The sequence below is a fragment of the Pagrus major genome, chromosome 9 (genome assembly GCF_040436345.1).
Source record: "Pagrus major chromosome 9, Pma_NU_1.0".
Taxonomy (NCBI): Eukaryota; Metazoa; Chordata; class Actinopteri; order Spariformes; family Sparidae; genus Pagrus; species Pagrus major.
The window spans coordinates 9,951,999-9,975,052 of record NC_133223.1 but is presented as its reverse complement, the minus strand read 5'-3'; the positions used below and the strand labels follow the sequence as shown (position 1 = coordinate 9,975,052).

The 23,054-nt window shown below is 41.9% G+C and overlaps 1 protein-coding gene across 1 annotated transcript; it reads left to right on the top strand.

The window, feature by feature from the left end:
* The first annotated feature begins 257 nt into the window (after window positions 1–257).
* On the top strand, window positions 258–22,886 carry ints6 (integrator complex subunit 6). The gene is made up of 18 exons (XM_073474045.1): window positions 258–716; window positions 840–917; window positions 1,427–1,576; window positions 6,527–6,616; window positions 8,447–8,630; window positions 11,881–12,006; window positions 12,324–12,475; window positions 13,841–13,993; window positions 15,332–15,464; window positions 15,814–15,908; window positions 16,019–16,129; window positions 16,937–17,152; window positions 17,550–17,676; window positions 17,859–18,001; window positions 18,087–18,273; window positions 19,593–19,961; window positions 20,672–20,765; window positions 21,033–22,886. The coding sequence occupies exons 1-18, from the start codon at window positions 606–608 to the stop codon at window positions 21,124–21,126; spliced, it is 2,613 nt and encodes an 870-aa protein (XP_073330146.1). The 5' UTR covers window positions 258–605; the 3' UTR covers window positions 21,127–22,886.
* Window positions 22,887–23,054: the final 168 nt, after the last annotated feature.

Below are 23,054 nucleotides of genomic sequence, written 5' to 3'. Positions count from 1 at the left end.
CAGTAATGCTCCGGACACCGGCGCGTCGCCACATACATCGCATTCTTAAACACATATTGCATGTACAGGATATTTTCCTCGCATTCCTGCCTCTCGGGCAAGTAAGCATGCGCATGAGACACTCCGCTTTGGCCTAATTTGGATATGGTAATGAGGGGCTTGAGCCAGCCAATGGGGAGCGAGTATAGGTACATGTGACGCTGAAGGACCGCTTGGGAGGCGGGGTCAAACGCGGAGCTTAGGTTAAAACCAGTGGAGAAGGCACAGCGCATTCAGTGTAGGGAGAAGTAGGGACTCACTATGAGGGGGAACTTTATAACTATGAAACTTAGGAATATTTGCAAAATATAGTAAAAATTATCAAAATCCCTCGTGAATCCATAACCTGCCCCTAGGGTGTGAGGTTTTTAGTTTAGTCCGCCCGGAAAGGGCTTCTACACTCACTATTCTTACACTTTTTTGAAAGAATGTGGGAGACAGACAGTTAGCCAGCTAGCTAGCTAGCTGAGAGGTGATACAGGCGGCAGGAGAACAAAAGATTTTTTTTGCGTTTTGGCCGGTTGTACTGACACCAAGTCCATGCAGAACGTGTCATTACCATCACAATGCCCGTTTTACTTTTTCTGATAGACACGTCCGCTTCAATGAACCAGCGCACCCATCTGGGCACTACCTATCTGGACATAGCAAAAGGCGCTGTTGAGACTTTTATGAAGGTACTGTAACCACGGGACACATTCATGTTGGGAGATCCCGAGCGGGATCGTTGTCGCTGTTGAAGCTCGCCTGTCAAACATGATCTCTCGATAACCGTCAATAATTGTCTACTATCTCCACAGCTCAGAGGCAGAGACCCGGCCAGCCGAGGGGACCGGTACATGTTGGTAAATTTTGAAGACGTTCCGTTCGGGATCAAGGTAGAGTTTGTTTTCGGCTCATGTCCAGCTTTACATTGTCCCTCCATCGCTCCACCACGTTGTGATCACTACATCAATTGTGTAGAGAAAATCTTCAGGAGGAGCTTTCATACCCCTTTTAAAACATGGCCGACATTTTGTTTCAGTGTGAGCAGCAAGGAACTCTGGGTGTTATTTATACAGCGAGGTGATATCTGTGGGGAGGGAGGGAGGGAGGAGGGGGGAGACTAGCTTACTTTACTTGTTTAGACCAAATTGTCACTTTAGTCTCGGCACACATTGAGACTCTGTAATGTTTAATCCCTGGCCAGTCACAGCCTGTCAGACACACATCAGCTCCTGGCTGCACTGCTGTCACATTATTGTCTTGGTATAGAGGAAGTGACCTATATTTGTGTTTTTAATAATGTGCTGACTGTTGTTAGAAGTTTTCTGGTGGTCACCACAGTGGAGCATCATCTTTGTATCCTGCTTGTTAATAACTAAATGTTTTGTTTTGTTTTTGAAAGGCTGGATGGAAAGAGAGCCACGCCACATTCATGACAGAGCTGAGGAACCTCCAGGCAACCGGACTCACATCTATTGGCCAGTCCTTGAGGACCGCTTTTGATTTACTCAATCTCAATAGATTAGTGACTGGGATAGACAACTATGGACAGGTATGTAGCTCTGAAGAAGGCAGAGAAGAAACTCAGGCTTATAAAGTGTTAGAATAAGTATAATAAGGTGCTGTTTGCCCACACAGATGCCCCCTCCCTCCTCCTATCCCCAGTCTTACAAGCATCAACCACCAGCATACTGTGACCCCACACACTCATGACACAAACATGACCGTAACGAGACAGGAACGCCTCAGTAACCCTTATTGATTTCACCATTGATCTGGTGACTTTGTGCTCTAAATCATGGATAGCTACATGCTAATATTTTTTTAGATGTATAGAGTTTAGAGCTGGTCATTAGCTTTGAAACATAAAACCCAGAGAAGTGCATGATGTGTTTAAAATGTGAGGCGCTCTTACAGCCTTGGAGGGATAGATGGTTCATGAAGTCTGCGCAGATGTAAGTTAGTGTTCTAGTAGGTACCTAAAAGTAATGCACTACATGACATATTTGTAATATTTAGAAGGGTAATAACATTCAGTTTTGTTGACACGTTTTACAGAGGTGTTATTTCAACTTAATGGTCAATTTGGAGGTGCTCCGTCATAAATTATATAAATGAGTGCAACAAAATATGTGAAATCAGTGAGAGTCCAGCTTCAGAGTGACCATAAAGGTGATTTACACCTCTTCTTAACAAAACCTGAACATTCCTGCCTTCATTAAGGTATGATGCATTTCTGTTTGGACTACATCACGTCTTTGAAAGGTAGACCTAAAATGACAAGTGAGTGTAGGGGACCTTTTAAACTTTCTATTATAATCTGAGTTTTAATTGTCTTAATAATCATATTCTCCAGATTTAATGACTCTTGTGTTTTCTGATGCTGAGATTTACATATTCGTAAAGTTCTGCAAATGTGAATTTTTTTTTTCGGTACAAGCCGAGGGCAAACAGATCTATCTCACGAGAAAGTAATTTAAATATTCTATATATCACAAGATGATCAGTGTTAAAATATTGAAGAAAAAGCTTTACGATGTGAGACTGCAGGCTCAGATTTTATTTATTGTATTGCACAGCTGTTTTAATTTGTGAATTTGAAACAAGTCCGTCCCTCAGCTGAACAGCTGGAAGCTACACTCACATTAATTTAATTGGGACTGAATATGGCATACAGATATTCTGTGAGCCCACAAAGTCTGTAATCAATTCAATATTACTGGCCCGGCTCCGAACAGTGCCGCCTAATGACCTCACCAGTTCAGCTCTGCTCAGATTTCCATTCGAGGGCGGTAGTTGTTGAAACCAAAGCTGTGCTGGAGAGGCTGTGATGGATAGAAGTTGTGAGATTGTGTTTTACAGTTTACTCTGGTGTCTGCAGCAGATGATAAAGACGTCACCATAGAGATTGTCCTGTCAGACAGATACAGATATTATTATTATTATTATTAATATAAGCTGTAAAGTCCAGTCCATACCCAGTGTGACTGCTGCACACCTGTGCTTCATGTAGAATCTGGACGCGTTTCTCTGTGTGGAGGTAAGTCTCAGGGTGGAGCAACAGTTAATAATTAACCAGCACTTCCTGAAGATTCCCTGCCGTCCTGGGTAATTCATACATATAACATACATGATACATGTCAGATACTCTCAGGGAGATTGAGTATCAAATGATGTGAGGCTGGACTCAGACACACGCCTGTTGACACAAACACACATGCTGAGGTCAAGGTTACCTCCTGCAGTGGTCACCAGTGACCTCTAATGACAGGCTGGCAGCATTTATAATTTAATGACTCCCTCTGTCCTCTGTGCCTTCTCACAGCTGAAAGGAGGTCAGTCTCAGAATAAATGGCACACTCCCCTCTCCCTCTCCTCTGACATCATAACCCATGTTGTAATTACTACTAATTACTGTCGTTTGCTTTTCTACATCCTTTCAAAGGCAGTGCGATAATAACTGAAGTTAAAGGGCTGCAGTTACTTTTATTATTTTAGTCTTATTTGTCAAAAATGATCAATCCTTGAGTGGAAATGATTCATCAAAGTTTCCCCAAAGTTTACAACTTCATTTATCCAAAAGCCAAAGAAATCAGTTTATAATCATAAAAACTGAGAAACGGGTCAAATTCTAACAGATGAGAGGCTGTAAGTGTGTGGCACTTTTGTTTGATTAATGACTTGAACGATCAGATTTATAGAAAATGTTCTCAAAATGTGGTACGTCACATCTGTTGTGGGCTGTTTTCTGTTGTAGTAGTTTCTGTAATTACTCTTTTTGTGTCCTTTCAGTGAAGCTTGGCCAGTTTGTTAGACAAGAAGTGGAGCAGGTGTACTTCAGCTTTGAATTAATTTATTGTTTGAGTCACGTTGACTCTAATATTGATAGTGGAAACCCTGTATATTCTTTCTTTTAGCAGCACCCATAGTCAAGTGATTAAAGCAGAACATGTTGGTGGTAATTATAATTTCCTGTGAACTTGGCAACATGATGTTAAACCTTTTCAGGTGGAGCTCGTTTCTGTGAGCAGTCAGAAGTGATTGAGGTTCATCAGCGCTCTGATGACTACACACACTTCTGTCATGTCACAAGTAGAACTGTGTCTGTGTTTTTCAGCTGTAAATCAAGGCCAAACCAAAGTGATGCAGCTCGTGCTCTGTGTTTGAAGCGTCCTGTATAATAAGTCGACAAAGGTCTTAACTCATAAAGAAAAGTCAACTTTGATTTGTCATCCCTGTGCTACGAGTGCTCAAGACGTTCAGTGGGGTAGAAAGCTATGGAGGGAAAAACAAAGGGGAGTAAGGCTGTGGGGGAGTTAATATTGCCCTGGAGTGCTTCTCTCTACAGTAACAAAGAGCCCTCCAGGTTGCCAGGCATCTGAGATGACTCTCCCCTGGGAGATGGAGAGGAGTACGGGGGTAGAGAGGGAGCCAGCCAGCGGGTAATCCAGACTCTGATCACAGTTTCATTAAGAGAGGAGAGGATGAGAGTGAGGAAATGATATGACCGCTGATGTTTGGCAGCAAGTTAACATGTCAGCCGGGTGATAAACAGGGCTCAGTCTGGCTTTGTGTCAGCACACGGAGATCCTGTGCTTTAAGATGGACTACTCAGACGACCTGTGAAGTCACTAAAGATGATTGGGGCTGCAGTTAACGATTATTTTATAATTGATTTATGTGTTGATTATTATGTTGTTTAAATTGTATTATGAGGAACTTTTTACTGATTATGAAACGGTCTCAGTTTAATACAGATCCCTTTTATAAGCCCTACATAAGCTAACAAGACTATCAGTGAGAGGACTGTTTGATTCTGTAACATTCTTAATGTCATCGGGTTGGATAAGTTATAAAATTAAAACTGTTTTTTATGGAGCAGTGCTGATGATGAATTGTGGAGGGAAGGGCTGATCTGTAGTCTGGTGGTGCAGCACTCAGTCTACTTGTTTCTCCCTCGTCGTTTTTTCTCCAAAGGAGCCGCCACAATCCACAAATACTGATGATAATTTCTTGTAGTAGCTTTAATCTTTTGGTGTGTTAACCCGTCAAATGGTTTGTTACACAGAACCATCTGGGAACTGTTTGGAAACAGGAAGCCACTTTCATAAAAAATACTTGGCAGGTGATTAGGCGGATCATCTGTTTATTAATGTCTATCACAGGCTAACTTCAGCCAATCCAATCAACAGTAGGAGAGCTCTACCCCCAGTGGAACCAAATCAAACTCTTCTGAAGTCAGTGGAGAGAAGAGCACAGACATGTTTTCCATCTAAAAAAAGCCTTCAGTGTCATTTCTGCTCTTTAATGAAATAAAAGCTCTGATGGAACTGACGCTATAGCAGCTACGCTCGACCACAAGCACGTAGTTTGAAGCCTGACCAGATGGACTGTGAGATCATGTGGTCCTGTGATGTCACCCAGTAAAGCTGTCTTGTAAGGTAATTGGTCCGTAACATAAATCCACGGTGATGTTATCACATGGCTTGTTTCTCCTGTCAGTAAGTCTAATGTGTGTTCACTTTGTCACACATGAGACAAACTGGAGCTGGTGACGTTGGTCCATTGTTGCTTTAAGTCTGACCTAAACTATTAAATATCAAAATAGTTACTTTTTTTCTCTTAGTTGACTTATTGATTAATTGATTTGAACCCTAACCCACTGGACTGTAGACGGCACCATTACAGGATTATTGTCAATACAGACTGATGTGGCTGGATTTGCTAATAGCATAGCAACAGTAGAAGCTAACCTGGATGAAATCAGCACTCCTCTGGCAGGTCAGCCTCATTGCTAACTCATTAGCGTGTTTTTAGGGCAGGTTGTCATGGATACTGACCGTTTGGTGGATGTTGGTGGTGTCCTGCTGTGTTTGCTCTGGGCTGTGTTGAGAGTGGACAGATCCATCATTCAGCCTACAGGTAGAGTCCATTAATAAGTGCCCCTCTGTCAGGACAGACCAGCCTTCATTGAGCCTCAGTGTGGCTCTCGGTGAGGTCCAATTTGCTGACTGCTTTCTGACAGGACTTGAGCTTTTTCACCCAGTTATTCTGTGGCCTGTGTGCAGGTCCCACAGGGCTAATGCACAGTGATAAATGCAGCACTGCTCCACTTTCATTTTATCGGTGTGGAGCATTGGTGTCATGAAATATTTTGGGGTGTAGCAGAAGAGAGGTTTCACATAGAGTGAACATGCACACTGACACTGCTCTCAGTTCAGTGTGTGCTCTCACTGTTTTCTTTTTACTATTCCCTTGAGTTCAGTTTCTCCCTTTCACACACCCCCTCACTTAAAATAGATCTTCTGTAAGTTATCTATATAATGATACATTATCTGTGCCCATAAATACACAGCTGCGAAATTCCAACATGAATGTTGCTGTTGGCTTCTATTGCTTCAAATGCTCTTAGCTCTTTCTAATTTTGACACACAGCTTCTGCTGTTCTTGTGGTTTAGTTTCTAAATTAATAGTGAATGTCCCTTTGTTTCTCTCTTTGCAGGGGAGGAATCCCTTTTTCCTCGAGCCCGCCATCATCATCGCCATCAGCGACGGCAACAAGTTGACCAGCGGCGGCGGAGTCCAAGACGAGGTCAGCCAAAATATCCAATCAGGAGCGCTTCCTGCGTGGTTGGATGACATCTGATCACACAACCACACAGATGATGTTCACATTAGCACAAGCATCAAACTCTGCCCTGTTATCTGTCACTATGGAGGTTAAAATGAAATCCACAGAATGTAAAGCAAAAAGGTCCAATGATAGTGTCACAGCTTCATAACTCACTGGTCTTACTGTCAGCTACCACAGTCTTTGATATCATCACTGTAGACGAAAGATACAAACTGTCAGGGTTATTTTTAATATCAATTTTCCTGCAGATTATTTTCTCGAAATAATCATTTGACGTACAAAGTTTGAGAAGAACTTCCCCAACACATTCAGGTGACTTGTTTTATGTGTTCAACAGTAAAAGGCCAACATATCTTAAATTTACCATCAGAACATCAACACCAGCAAGTGTTCACATTTCAGGACCTTCAACAGTTTTACCGAAGTGACTCGAGAAATTATTCTCATCACTGATGAGCTCGGGCGACATGGCCTTAAAATAATATCACAACATTTTTAAGATATATTGTGATACACTTTACATCTCGATCCCTCCTCTAAAGAACTTCGTTAATGTTTTGACAGGGCAACAAAATCAAATATTATAGTACTTTTTACCAAATGCTACGATATCAATAATGCAACAATATTGTAGGGATGAATATTAGGACTTTCACAAAATACTAACACAATGAGATTTTTGATCAATAATCATAAGTAATAAGGATATAAATGTGTAAAGACAAGTGTTAGAACAAGTAGAACAGTGTGGTAAGTTCAGGAAAAGACATCACTTTACTGTAATGAGCCTTTACAACCAGAAGAAGACAACACTAATAACATATCACCATATAACCACATCTAAAATCTGATATGAGATATCGCCTCATATCATGATAACGATATAAAAATGATATATCGCCCAGCCCTAACCTCAGGACCCACTACCAGTGAACGTTTTGGCTCTAACCATTATTTTTTATCTTTGATTATTCTGCCTGTGTTTTGACCGACCATCACCCCTCTCGTCTTGAAAATGTGAAACAGTGTAGAAAGACCTATCATAAGGTGTACAGGTGTACTGTACACGTCTCTATCAAGAAATGTAGTCAGTGTTGTGGCTTGAGAAGGTCAAACACACACAATTAAATCCTTGATTCTGCAGCCTCAGTCTAATTTATGGCTTCTGTGATAATTCCAGGCTTGTGCCTGTTCAGACTGGGTGATGTTTTGTCGGGAAGTCTGACTTCAAGAGCAGCTCTTCAGTTCAGTTCTTCAGTTATTTAAAAGTCAAGGCTGCCCGCGAAGTGCCAGAAAAACCATGAGAAAATCAGTATCCGTATTAGTGAGGCAGTATGATGGAGAGAAGAGAGAGAGAGAGTGAAGAGATGATGCATCAACACTGTGACATCTAATAATAGCACTTGGGTTAACAGTGGGTGTCTGCCTAAATGTTTTAAGAGTTAATTGTTGTTGTTTAATTATCCACCATGGATTTATATTCTTCATTTCAACCAAGCAATGAATTCAGTCTTCTGTCATGCTACATATCATGTTTTATTGTCACAGTGATATGTTCTGGATGTTTAGATAAAATAACCCAGTGGGAATACATTGAATTAAATACCTGCGTCATCAATATTCCCATAAAATATCCTTGTCATTGATTTACACTTGTCTAAATAAGTGTTATATTCCTGGGAGAGCAGCCTCCACCTACAGTTGTCATTTGTGGTGTGTTGTGTACAGTATGTGGATGTCGTCATCGTGTTATGAACACTCAGGCTTCTGTTTCTCTGCCCCGTCCAGCTCCACCTGCCTCTCACCACACCGCTGCCAGGTAGCGAGCTGACCAAGGAGCCCTTCCGCTGGGACCAACGTCTGTTCGCTCTGGTGCTGCGTATCCCCGGCAACGCTTCGGTTGAGCCCGAACCCCTCGGTGGTGTCCCGCCTGACGATTCTCCCATCACGCCCATGTGTGAGGTCACTGGAGGTAGGCAGATGGAGCACAGGCTGGTGTTTGGTTATTGAACTATTATACATGTTTGTAGAGTGCATTGCTTAACCGGGCTCTCCATAAGTTCTGCACATAAAGGTCAGATTACTTGTCATGAGGAGTCCTACATGGCCTGTGACAGCAATATAATGTTTGAAAATATTATTTTTACCTCAATTAGATTCAGGTCTTAAAATATGTGTCAGAAAACCTGCGTTATAAACTTGCCAGTGGAAAGATCAGGATATTTATCAAGCAGGGAAGGTTAAATGATGCCAGCTATAGAGAGCTGTCGGGATGACGTATTTTTGTAGCTAACTGAAGTTAGCATCGCATTGCATTCCCTCTGGGATTTTTAAATTGGATTTTGGATTATTGCAGAAAACAATCTCTGTGACAAACACAAGTTTATGATATTTACATATTTTGTTCATCAAGATAACATTCACAGATGAACACCACTTTGTGATTTTTGAAGTGTAAATTGAATCTCTAGCAGTAAAAAGCTAGTGTTAGGTTATAAGCAGACTACATCACGGTCACATGACTTAAACGTCACCCCCACTAAGCATCTTATTACACAAGTATATTGATCAGTTTATAGAAAACGTGTATAGTAAAAGTTGTAAAGTTAGAGTTAGAGTAGTTGGTAACTTAAGTCAGCCTGTAAAGACGGACTAGTGAGTAGATGAGTCTCTGTGTTGCTAACTTAATTCTGGGTACACTGACAAGTCTCCAGACCACATGGACGTGCAATAGTGAATAACTACATTTTATTCTTATAGTGAGTCATTAATAAGCTAAACCATGAATTATCCTGAGCATCCTTTGAGTTTATGACTTAGTGTCTCCAAACAAAGAAGGATATTTAGATGTCTTAATTGCTACAGTTAAGTTGGTGACAATAACGTTTTTTTTGTCATTGTATCATAACTAGAAATATGCCCAGCACGCATAGGCTTAAGCAACAAATTCAGCTAGGTCCAGCATGTAGCCCATACATTTTCAATTAGTACTACAAACACATGAACAATTAAGAAACCGATTTCATGTAATGTTACAATGATAATAATTACATTTAGAGGCCTTTGTGTCTTCAGCATTTTTAGGTAATTAATAAAATGTATATAATTCTAACCTGCAAGAGAAATAAAAGTAAAGACTACAGTGTTTTTCAAGAGTTACAGACAGCTGGCTGACATAAAGACACGGTGGTTAAACGAGAATGGAAACTTTTTGCTCATCTGTACACCTGAATATTTGTTTTACTTGTTATTGTTCCCAAATGTTATTTTGTGGAGGCAATCTTTTGTAAATGGATGCTATTATAACCTTATTTTGGAAAAGCACCACAGACATATTCCTCATGGGAGGGACTGGAGCCTAATGTCTGCAGCAGAGCCTGGTGGAACATGCTGGGACAGGCTCGGAGTATTTATAAGGGCAGATCAAAATAGCTATTTGTTAAATGCATCATGGCTCAGCTGATGAATCATCTCTGTCAATACAAAAAAAGGGGAGAATAAAGTCTCAACCAGTCAGTTACAGGTTTGAACAGCCAGTACAGACACAGCTCTGTCTCAACAGTCAGCAGGTCTGCTGGAGCTGCTGTGGAGGGTTGAGTGCTTTACTCAAGTGCACTTAAGGATTAATTGTTGATTGAGGTTAGAAAGCTCAGATTTTCCCACCTGGTTCAGTATTGGAGCTGTCTGTTTCTCATTCACAGGCCAGTCAGGAGACTTTCAGGCTGATGATTTTAGTCTGTAACTGGTTTAGAATAAGACAAACCCAGAGTAGACCTCCAGTCTCAGTCCTCATGCTGCTTGTGGAAGCAGCTGTCAGGAGGAACAGACTAGAATGATGCTGATGGCAGGTTAAGATTCTCTCTCACACACACGCAGCAGAGCTGTGTGTAGCAGTCAGTGGTGCTGAATGCAGAACATGACACAGCTCCATTGTCACTGACTGGTCGACGGTACATGCTGCCCGCCCGGCCATTACTGCTGATCGCAGACCTGACACAAAGCCACAGCCTATTGAAACGGCAGAGTGAATGGGTGCATAACAAGGTCATTAGAGGTCAAGTTGGAGGCAGTAAAGCTGAATTAGACTCATCATCAGTTGTAAAACAATGTGTCTGATTCGTGTGACTGATGCTGTGACAATAAAGTAAAGCAGATGTAACATCCAGTAAGTGTAAAGGACTGATACCATAAAGATCAGTGCAGTGTGAAGTACCTACAGTCAGGCGCTGCAGTCTGAGAGTACTCTACATTCAGTTACTATCATGTGCTTTTACTCAGGAATATTCTCAATGTGGGGGATTATTTCATGGTCTGGTTCGGGTTGTGATGGGTCTGCTATGAAGTTAAACTTCTGCATTTGTTTTCCTTTTCTCTTCTGTCACAAGACAAGCAACATTCAGGTCGTAAATTATCTGTATAATAGTGGTACTGATCTTTCTCAGAACGTCCTGATTTGATTAATTTTGGGTCAATTGAATCCCCCAGAGGTTTGGATACTTTAGATGACGACACAAATAGATGTCAACGTGATTCTCAGAATTTATGCTGAAACATAAATGACGTATTTTGATTCCACAAGAAAGAAGCTACTGTATACATCACTTTACCTTTTCTTCTCCCTGTTATAACTTAATTTATCAAAATAAACATTTTACGTGTCCTGTAGCCCTCACTGCACCACTTATATCTAGTAACCACAGTCTGCACATAACATTTCATGCAAATGTACGCACATTCCTGCAAACACCTATCTCGACATTGGATCATTCAACTTTCAATTATGGCTCATTTACTGTGTGATTCAGCCATCCAGCTCTGATAAAGCCTCCATACACCACCTGCCCAGCACCACACCTCACACAGACACAGTTAGAGATGAGCTAGTGAACATGGAGGAGCTTTAAGCAGCTAAAGAGCCAGATATTTTTCTCAGGTGTTCCAAATTAATTCCAAAAGTCTGATTCTGACGTTAACACCCTGAAACATTTGCTGGAACAACTAAAACTTGTTCAGCTTGTTTCACTGCCCCCTAGTGGCACAAAAATAAATGAATGCAAGACTTAAAGTTTTGACAGGTAAACTGAATATGTTTGAAAGGAGCTTTAACATCTTGATCCAATACTTTAATCATATTCAGATTCATCCCAGAAGAGAGTTTCATCTACTTAAATGTCCAGGTCTACATGTTAATGTGTGTGTGTCTGTGTTTGTGTGTGTTGCAGGCCGTTCCTACAGCGTGTTCTCTCAGCGTATGTTGAATCAGTGTCTGGAGTCGCTGGTGCAGAAGATCCAGAGTGGAGTGGTGATAAACTTTGAGAAGACGGGGCCCGACCCGCCTCCTTTAGAGGGTAACACACACATTTGTTTGTCATTGATTTCTCAAAAGGCCTTTTTAACAACAGCTGCTCTGCATCTGTTTGATTAGTCGACGTCCTCTTTGCTCTCTCCCACTCACTGCTTCTTAATCCTCTCTGAGCTTTCCTTCACAAACTGCTGATGGATCTCACCGCTTAAACCCCCGCCTTTGCGTTTTAACTGCCCACAAGCTCTTACAGTTCATCAACATCATTTTGTTGTTTTCGTTCTTCACAAACGCCTTCTTGTCTTTAGCTGCTGATGCTTATATTTCCTGTGAAGTCTAACCCTTCCTATGCTCTGTACGCAGATGCTCCAGCTGAGGTGCTGAAGTCCGGTGTACAGCCGTGGCATTGTTGTCACAAGCTGATCTATGTACGACCCAACCCTAAAACCGGTGTCCCCATCGGTCACTGGCCCATCCCTGAGGCCTTCTGGCCGGACCAGAACTCCCCAACGCTGGTGAGACCCACTACAACCGAAATATTTTACCAGAAAGCATTTGCATGGTTTGATCATGCAGATTTCATACTGTAATACACCATAAGGTCTCTATTAAATTTGTTACATACATGTTTTGGATATTAGCTGAGTGTGTTACTCATGACCTACAGCAACAGCAGAATAATCCTGGAGAATACAAAACTTAACTAAAATTATTATCATATCTAAAAAAAAATTTCAAATATTTGTGTCACAAAAATCCATATGTAATCAAGATGTAGTGGGTCAGGCTTAAACAAATTCATTGGTTTGTTTACACGGGCTCACCACACAAAGAGTCGGACAGTTCCTACAATAATAATGGAGCAAAGAGGAAGTAGTGAAGGTCATAAAGCTGAATTACCCTGCCACATGTACTGCATAATATACCAATAAAGGTACAGCACTGGAAAGTAGCAACACAAGTGCTTATAACACTGCACTTAGCCCCAGGCTAAGGGAGCCTTTAGCCCCATGCTATGAAAGCTGTTAGCCCCAGGCTAAGGGAGCTGCTAGCCACAGGCTACCCTCCAGAGCAGGGTTAGCCCCGACTTTGTATGGTTATCCCCAGAAAATCAACTAAACACGGGCTAAGAGGTGCCAGTGTGAAACAGGTCTGCAGTAAACAGAGTAGTAAGACAACATTAACAGCTGCGTGTTCCAGTAGAAGTGCAGTGTGAATCATTTACACCTGGGCTCAGGTTAACCCTTGGTTAACAAGCAGTGTGTAAAAAGAGGCTAAATTATTCCAGGGTCAAGTGTTAGCACAGGGCTAAGAATGTGCAGAATGAAAAGCCCTTAAATTTTCTATGTCATCAGGGGTGCAAATTATTCACATCTCACACTAGTTTACAACTAATGTATACATTATCTGGCAGTACATAGTATGTAGCATGTTTGCAGTCTTTTGTCATTTCATTTTGAATTTAAATTATCATATCACAAATGGAGACTAAGCAGTAAAAACAAAGGATGAAAAGTTGTACAAAACTTAATTTCTAAGACTTTATCTTTAAAGATTGGCACAAACCTGTGACAGAAGCCACACTAACATCATTAATATCACAAAAATAAACATTTTCTGTCAGAACGAGCAGCCCTATTTCTCATGTCTATGTTTCGTGAGAACATGAATGACATCAACACACACATAAAAATGGGCCTGTGTGTCACAGGTCATCTGGTCAAATCTGCAGGTTGAAGTATGAATATAAAGATACAAGTATAAAGTTTATGCAGACAGGCTGAAAAGTGCATTATTCTGTGTCCATGATCATGATTGGAGAAGTGATGCAACATGTGGACTATCAGAGTATTTACATCTCCCTCTGTGCCCCCCCCCAGCCCCCACGCTCAGCCCACCCACATGTCCGTTTCTCCTGTCTGGATGCGGAGCCCATGGTGATAGATAAGGTGCCCTTCGATAAGTATGAGCTGGAGCCATCGCCTCTCACACAGTACATCCTGGAGAGGAAGTCCCCACACACCTGCTGGCAGGTACGGCGCAACATAAAGGACTTCATTATGCTCTTAAGTTTTACACTTGGTCGGTCGATGATGATTGACTTCTGTCACACGGCTGGGTACTAACAGTGGTGGAGTGAATGCATCATGAGATGTTCCACCATATTTGCTGTGTGCTGATAGAGAGAATATGTGTGAATTTAGAGATTGAGAACATTACAGAGGCAGTCACTGAGTGAATGGCGGTGGTAAACCGTCATGTTAAATGATCCAGCTCAGATCTTGTACTTGAGTAGAAGTAGCAATACCGCAATGAAGAAATAATCTGTTACAGGTAAAAGTCAGGAAATTAAAATTTTACTCAAGTGAAAGTGCTCATTATGTAGAATATTATAATTATTGATACATGACTGTCTTCATCACTTTAATTGTTGAAGATGGTCGAGGTGGTTTAACTACTTTATATAGCTTATCTGCTAGGTAGCTCGAGGATCAATAAAGTTTTATCTTAATCTTTATGACATCTTGTTTATTGAATTTATTGATTATATTTTGTATTGTTAAACTTAATCTGCAACAATAACTGATAACCAAAGCTGTCATGTAAATATAGTTAATAAAATGTACAGTATTTGTCTGAGTGGAAGTAAAAAGTACCTCAAATTGTACTTAACTACAGTACCTGAGTAAATGTACTTAGTTACTTTCCACCACTGATATGATCAAGCTAAGCTAATGTTAGTGTGCCAACATATATCAGGCTAATGTTACCATCCAGAGGTTTTAAAAAAGATGCTAACATGCTAAGTGAAGGTAAGCTAACATGCTAACATCTAAAAGAGGATAAACCCTGTCTGATTTGTTTCCTCTCTCCTCTGCTGCCACCTTCAGACCATGTTTTAACTGTAACAAGGAGAGAAAGCAGTAAAGTTTTTCATTCATCCCCCAGTTTAGTTTGTTGCTGTACATCCTCACGGGGCTGTTAGCCTGTCTGTAAACATTTACACTTGTATCGAACTGATGGCAGACAAAAACATGAATGTAAGAGCTTCCTGAATATCACAGTAAGACACGCACAGCTTTCACAGGAGACGTCCTCTTCACCCACACTGAATGTGTGACAGGTTACTGGAGGTGAAAACATTAGATCAAAGATCACAGAGGGAGGGCTGAAAGGGTGCTCATCTATTTAAAGAGACAGCATCAGGTGTGTGGGTGGTAGATCCTCATGATGGTTACAGCCCAGTGATTCAGCAACTCACTGAACCAGTAGCAAAGACAAACTACATTTTTGCAGGTCTGAAGTTTGTTGGTTTCTGGTTGAAGAGTCCTGGTGTCATTTCTCTCTCTCTCTGTCTGTCCATCTTTTAGGTGTTTGTATGTAACAGTGCCAAGTACAGTGACATGGGCCAACCGTTTGGCTACTTAAAGGCCAGCACAGCTCTGAACTGCGTCAACCTGTTTGTGATGCCCTACAACTACCCCGTGCTTCTGCCACTCCTAGGTAAGACTGATGGAGCCATGTCCCAGTTGTTACAATATGTGCTCCTGTCTGCTGTGACATCACTTCTGGCTTATACACTTCATAGTAGAGAGGAGACTTAGCACCGATCTTCAGTCCCCGTAAATCAACATGGTTATATGTGCTTATATAGTGAAAGTATCAACATCAGTCAAGTCAGTAAATTCATTATTATAATTTGGGACAGGCTTGAAAAAATTTAATTTATCTCTGAAAAGGTGTAAAATAACTTAGAATTGTGTCACAGTGGGACAGTGAGCCTCTGTTTTATAATGTACATGTTGTCTTATTCAGTCTGAACTCATTTCTTTTACTTTCTTGCTTATTGCAGACGACTTGATCAAAGTGCACAAGTTTAAGCCCACCATCAAATGGCGGCAGTCCTTTGAGAACTACCTGAAGACCATGCCTCCATACTATATCGGGGTCAGTGGACCTGACTTCATTCCTCAGCTCTTTACTTTTTATTTATGTGATTGACATGCAAAGAACATGAGAGACATTGCGCCGGTCTTATTTCTGCATTCTCTCCACAGTCCCTGAGGAAGGCTCTGAGAATCATGGGAGCCCCAAACCTGCTGGCCGACAACATGGAGTACGGCCTGAGCTACAGTGTGGTCTCCTACCTGAAGAAGCTCAGTCAACAGGTGAGAAGTCTTGGTGTTGCAGAAAGTCTGTACAGCTCTAGTTAAAGGATTTAAGGATTAAAGGATATTAGTCATTTTTTAATTATCATAACATCCGATAGAAATACTTATTATTTATATATTTGGTTGAAAAACATGTTTATAATTAGTGTGTTAAAGTAAGGAAATTCAATATCGGATTCATCCCCGCTAAAAAAAAAGAGACTTTAATAATCCCAAAGAAAATTGTTGTTGACTTTGCTACAGAAATGTTACTGTACAATAGAAAAACAGCAACAACCAGTCGTCAGGGTCACACACTGGTCCCAGTTTAACACTATAATTATAAATATTACTGAAATATACAAAATATAAAGTGTTTCAGGAGTTAAATGCAAAAATCAGTGTCTAGTACAATAACAATACCCAACCCTAGTGTGCATGTTATTTATATTGTCTTATAAATCATGTGACTGAATGTAAGCTCACTTTAAATCCACCCAGTCAAGTCAGAATCAGTCGGGTTTATTAAGTAGGTGTTCAAAAACAAGCAGTTTGCCTTTAAGAATATTGGTGCCTGACAATAAACATAGTATGAGAAAAGTACTGCAAGAAAAGAAGCATAAATAGAAAAATGTAAACTGACAATAACATGAAAAAATATAAAAACACATACTGAATGATCATTATTGAAATGAAAGCTGTGCAGTTTTTGTGCAGAAATGTGTAAACATGTTGAACAGGGAATGAGCAAAAGTTCACGTTGTTCAGTCTAAAGAATATTTTCAATGTGCAGTTTTCATGTGACTAATTTGCTCACTTCTCCAGTCAAAAATCGAGTACGACCGCCTGATTGCCCTGATTGGTAAAAAGCCTCCACCAGAAGCCGGCATCAAGGTGCGTTGGCGGGGCGGTGGTATTTCTCTGGCCCAGCGCCGGGACTTCATCCAGCAGCTGCAGAGTCTCTCAGGAGAGGGTCCTGCTCTGCCCTTGGAGCTCAACCCCAAAGAGTTCCAGGGCTTCCACCTGGCACTGCTCAACAAGGTGAGGCTGGAGTATTATTAATATTTCCTGAGGATACACAGCTTGAGTTATTCCGTCATGATTACAGACATCAACATTGCCTGTACCATGCTGCAATCAGTTGGACAGTTTTTCAACTCGAGAGCAGTTCTGTGTTTAAACTTCTCTTTCATCACTTTCTGCTCAGACTTCCAATCCAACAGTCCTCCTGAGGCGTCTATTCAGATGTTTTATGTCATTTGTTTGGGTGCTTGAGGGCTTTAGCCACCTCTCTGACTTTATGTGTGTATCCACTCTGTTATGGCCGAAGTGTGACAGTATTTCAAGAGAAAACGACCATCTTTCCTGACTTATAGGACGGCCACATTTAAACCCAGTCCCTCCCTTTACTCTCCTGTCTGCCTCGTGTCCTCACCAGGGCTTCAAGCCGCAGAGTTTTAGAAATCCCTACGACATCCCCCGCAGCCACCTGCTGGACCAGCTCAGCAGAATGAGGAGGAACCTGCTCAACACCAGCGTCTGTAACCTCCGAGGGCAGGACTCAGGTAAGTCTGTCTGTTTCCCACTCCCATTGTTGGGTTTGGTCATGAGTGTGCTCTGTTAATCCTGTAACCACACCCAAAAATGATGTCAACTGCTGACCCAGCAAAAAGAAAAATGTTATGTTACTATTTGAGGGTAGAAAGTGTCAAACTCTTCATGTTGAATGTCCCCGTCTCTTGTCCAGACCAGCTCCACAGTGTGCCAATAGCCCAGATGGGCAACTACCAAGACTTCCTCAAAGCTGCTCCTCAGCCTCTTCGAGACGCAGACCCTGAACAGCCCAAACGTCTGCACACATTCGGCAACCCCTTCAAACTAGACAAGAAGGTGAGTCCCACTGACTCCTGACCCTGATCCTCTTCATGAGGAACCCACAGATAAAACATGTCAACTAACCATCTCCCTCTCTCAGGGCATGATGATCGACGAGGCGGATGAGTTTGTGACCGGCCCTCAGAACAAGGGGAAGAGACCAGGAGACAGCAACAACATGACGGGTGGAGGACCCAAGAGACGGCGCTGCATGTCTCCTCTGCTCCGTCTGGGCCGGGCCTACACCCCTCCAGTAACGCCTCCCGCCAGCCCTCGACCATCATCAGGTCAGATTTCTGTTTAGACTGTGATACATGTACAATAAGGTGTCTGATTAACTGAACTGATGACAGTTCCAAATGGTTTCAGTCCCTGTTCAGTCGTAACTTTTAGTGACTTCAGTCCTGAAGCCAGTTCTGCTGACTCAGCTCTTCTGAATCACTCAGGATTGGGCTCTTCATACACACAGCACCAGCCTGCTCTGTAAAATCTTACTGTCTTCAAAAGAATTACGTTTCCCTGTGGTTGGTAGGGAGGACATTTTCTACAAAAATAATGATAAATTCTAATTGGTATTCTTGTAATCTTTTCGCTTTAGATAATAAGCTTCTCTGTTCGATAGTGTAATTAAAATGTCCCCTGTGGAGTTTTTTGTAATCAGTTTCTCACCAAAACTCACGGTGTGTTTCATTGAGCTCTGACAAACATGTTCAGTGCATTTCCTTTCTCATAAAACTTGAAGCAAAGCTGCACTTCTCTCTAAATTTTGAACCCTGTGATGTTTACATCTGTTTACTTCCTCTTCCTGGTCTGTGCTGCCACCTGTAGACCAGAGGTCACCAATTGGCGGACCTGGATCTATAACCAATAAATTATTGAGAATTACATTTTAATGGAGCGTTTCTATATTAACTGGCGCCACTTTTCCAGCCTTTACAGTACTGGTTTAGTGGCCCACGAAAACTCACGGACCTATTGCATGCGGCGTAAATCAACTCACGTGGCGCAACGTAGCCAATCAAATCGGCGCATTCGGACAAGCGGGGTGACATGAGTGAGTGAAAAAATACACAAAGACATCTGTTGGAGAGTGCGAGTCAGAGAAGAGGTATTTCACATGTCGTGCTCTACAAAGACAAAAGTGGACAACAAAAACAGAGCTTTTAATCGAGAACGGACTCTAACATGTTGATTCTTCCCATGGGCAATTTAAATAAAGAATGTTTGGAGCAGTAGACTGTGACTTTTAGTCTTTAAAAGACATTGTATTATTATTATTATTATTATTAGTTAGCCTGTTTCTTATGCCTCAGTCATGTCATATTTAAGTTACCATGAATACCAATTTCCTCCTGTCGAGGTTGTTCAAGTCAGTCTTCAAAGGTGCATTTTGTATGAAATGTAGTTGAAAAGTTAAATAACTACCATTACGAACACAATGTGAAGAAACAACTGTTGATGATGACGTCTACGTGTGATGTTGCAGAGACTGTAAATAGACATCTTGAGTTGTTGGATGTTGTGAATGCTTCGTAAACACACAGGTAACTTTCATGTTTCTACATGAAGTGAACTGAACAATAAATTACTTTCTTTATTTCTGAAGCTGAAGACATGGACATGAATGACGGAGCACCTGAACCAGACCTGATCATCAACCACCTGAGTGAGAACCACTACGGCTCAGACAGCCTGGAGGAGGATCCTCCCTCGGGACCTGCTGACCACCAGGAGAACCACATGGCTACAGACCCCCAGGACCTCCTGCACGGGGACGAGGAGGAGAACGGGCGACCCCAGGCGGAAGAGCTGCCACCGGGCTGCGAGGGAGGAGCGGAGCTGGTGCTGGGGGAGGATCAGCCGCCTCGCTACCTGTCACCTGCAGCTCTGAAGAAGCACATTCACACTGAGACGACAAAGGTCAACAACGAGCTGAGGGCGCTCATCACCAAGGAGATCAGAAAACCTGGCAGACGTATGTATCCAAACATGGTGTGTGGAGGGGGGGCAGCCTACATGCAGGCCTGGATATTGATGGATATTCTTTGGTACTGTTATCGATGCCTAAGCAACACTTTTTTGAAAACCACAGAAGTGAACCTTTTTTCTTGGCAGTGGAGGTTTGTTTTGACTTCAAGGTTGTTTTTCTCTAAAATAGCAAGCTGTGGATTGAATTTGGTCCACATCAGTGATGTAGTCTGCATCATAAACAGTTGAGATGCTTCACTCTTTTTTTCTCCTAAGTATATTATATACTGAAGTCACTGTCTTTATATAATGTCCTTAAATCTGTGATATTTCTATTCTGCAGTTTCTTGTTAACCATCATCTGATGTAGACACCACTGTCAGTTATCTGTGATACAAGGATACTAACTGGGTTTGAAGCCAAAATGATTTAAAAAAAATGAATGAATCCTTTTAATTTATTAAGCACAAAGTCAGTCAAAGAATGAATCAGGAGATGAATCCATAAGAGAAGTTATCATTAGTTGATGCTAGAATGAGAATGACCCTAATAATCAGACATTTTCTGAGAAGAAATGGCAAACATGTATATTATTGATCATTATCAGTGATTATCATTATCAATCATTATTCTCCTTGTAGAGAGAAGTGGATTAAGGTTTTCAGCTGTCCTAGAAACAAGTCATTAATCCTCGATCACTTGCTCTTTCTGTTTCAGACTACGAGAAGATCTTCCTCCTCCTGAAGCAGATCCAGGGCACTCTGGACACCCGACTAATCTTCCTCCAAAACATCATCAAAGAGGCAGCCAGGTACAGAGTTCAACCCTCCTCAGACATCACAGTTTTACGTCATCACCCGCTGTCTGACTTGAGCTGTGAAGGCGTGGAGTTCTGGTTGTGTGTTTCTAGATCCTGTATCAACTATCTCTGCCCTCTAGGCCCCCCCTTTTCTTCAGATAAAGATCAATTCTGTGTCAACATCTTGATCCTGACACAAGAAAATCTCATCATGAGAGAATGTTGCTCTAACTGCACAGACCACAAACTGTAACATTTGCTTTTATCGTTTGTTCAAAGGTTCAAGAAGCGTGTTCTCATCGAGCAGCTGGAAAACTTCCTGGAAGAGATCCACAACAGATCCAACAACATGAACCACGTGGACCCGCTCTGAGACCGGCTCATTCCCAAACTGAACTCACTGATAATGAACTTGTCAACCCTCCACATCCTTCTCAACCCGCCCCTCCTGTACTGGGGCCCAGACGAGCCGAGCCGAGCCGAGCCTGCATCCAGCCCTCAGCCCGTCAGCTCTGCAGTGGACTCTCTTCATTATGTCGACATGTTGATCGTCCTCTTGGTTTGCACACAGTTGATTCTCCAGATATCTAAAAGGGGGAAGTGAGGGAGCATTCTGTTGCTACGGATGAAGTGTTTGCCTACTCAGTGAGCAGGGTTATTTGTCTGATCGGTAAGCCCGTCCTGAGGCGTTCCCTTTGATTATCCTCCTCCCTGATTGGATTCTCCTTTTTTAAATGACAGACGACAGTGAAAAGTCTCTCAAACAAGGAGGTGGAGTAAACGAGGGAGTGCAGAGGAACAGATGGCAGCCTGCGCCTGGATGTTGCGTTCAGTCATGTTTTATCTGTGATGACGTTACGGTGTAGGGAAGGGTTCAGGTTGTGTGTGTGTTTGTGTGTTTGTGTGTGTGTGTGTGTGTGTGTGTGTGTGTGTGTGTGTGTGTGTGTGTGTGTGTGTGTGTGTGTGTGTGTGGTTGCGATTGCGTGTGCGTTTTCAGCCAACTCAGGGTCAAACGGGATCCAGTGCACATGCTCACGAAACACTTCTCTTTCCTCATGCCTTTTCATTCATTCACTTTCCCTTCCTACCAGGTTGTTATGTTGTGTGGGAGGATGAGTCTGTCATCCTGTTGAAATGTACTGTCTACACTCCGCTCACTCAAGCACTCCTCTGCTATGCTCTTTAATGACTTGGCTCAAGTATTTAATTGGTCAACTTGTGGTTCAGTTTAAATCTTGTATTTGTCGACTTGTGGTTTTCCCTCCAGACTGACACTTGATATTATTGAGTTGTTACTTAATGAATAATCACAGATTTTCCGCGACGTCAGGAGACTGTAAACTTAAAAAAGTCTGTGTCTTTTGCAAAGAGACCAACACAAAGTAAAACGGTTTGTAATGATGCAGCATCATTGGTGACAGATGTTGAAACACAGGGACACAAAGCTCAGGAACTAACACTAGTGCATCATAATCAGCAATAACATTGGAGCTACTTTGACCCCACTTTTATCTTTCTTTGAGCCTGAAACGGCCGATATGCAACACACACCGTCGTCCCCTGGAGTGTTGATGAACTGAGAGCTCGGATGCCAGCTTGTCCCAACGTGTGCTGGTCGCTGCCAAATAACTTCACCCCAGCCCCCTAAACTCCCCCATCCGCCATGAATCTCAAACCAACTTCTTGTCCCTGAACCGTGAATGCACTTGTGTACATTTGAGAATGTTTATTTAATGTAATCTAAAAGTGAGAAACCACATTTTGTTGCAGGAGGTTGTTTTCCAACAATCTTCATCATTTTTTTGTCAGGCCGGTTCAATTTTCTCAAATCTACACGAATAATCTGAAGTGAGGTGGAGAGGTCAAGAGTTGATTTGTGATTCAGAGGGCAGCCCTCTTCTGCTCCCTCCCTCCTTGGACAGGGACCAAAATCTGCCATACTTGTCTTTGTTTGTGAAGAGGCCGCTACCAAAAGAGTATTTTGAATACACTGTAAAGATGTAAATAACCCTAGAGTACTATTTAAAGAGAATGTTCAGTGGAAAACGGCCTTTTTGTAAGTATTTCCATGAATAAAGTTTCTATTTTACACTGTGAAGGGCCATGTAAATAAAGTGTTCTGTAAACATGTGACTGGACGCGTTTTTGTCCACGTTTTGTGACATCAGCCAGTTCACAGAAGAATTGAGCCAAACACCCGGAGTGTAAAAACATGTATTAAAATTTTATTTACAGACATGTACAAAAATATTGTCCCTCTTCCTGAAGTGTCGTGGACCCTCCTGCTGGTCCACTAATAAA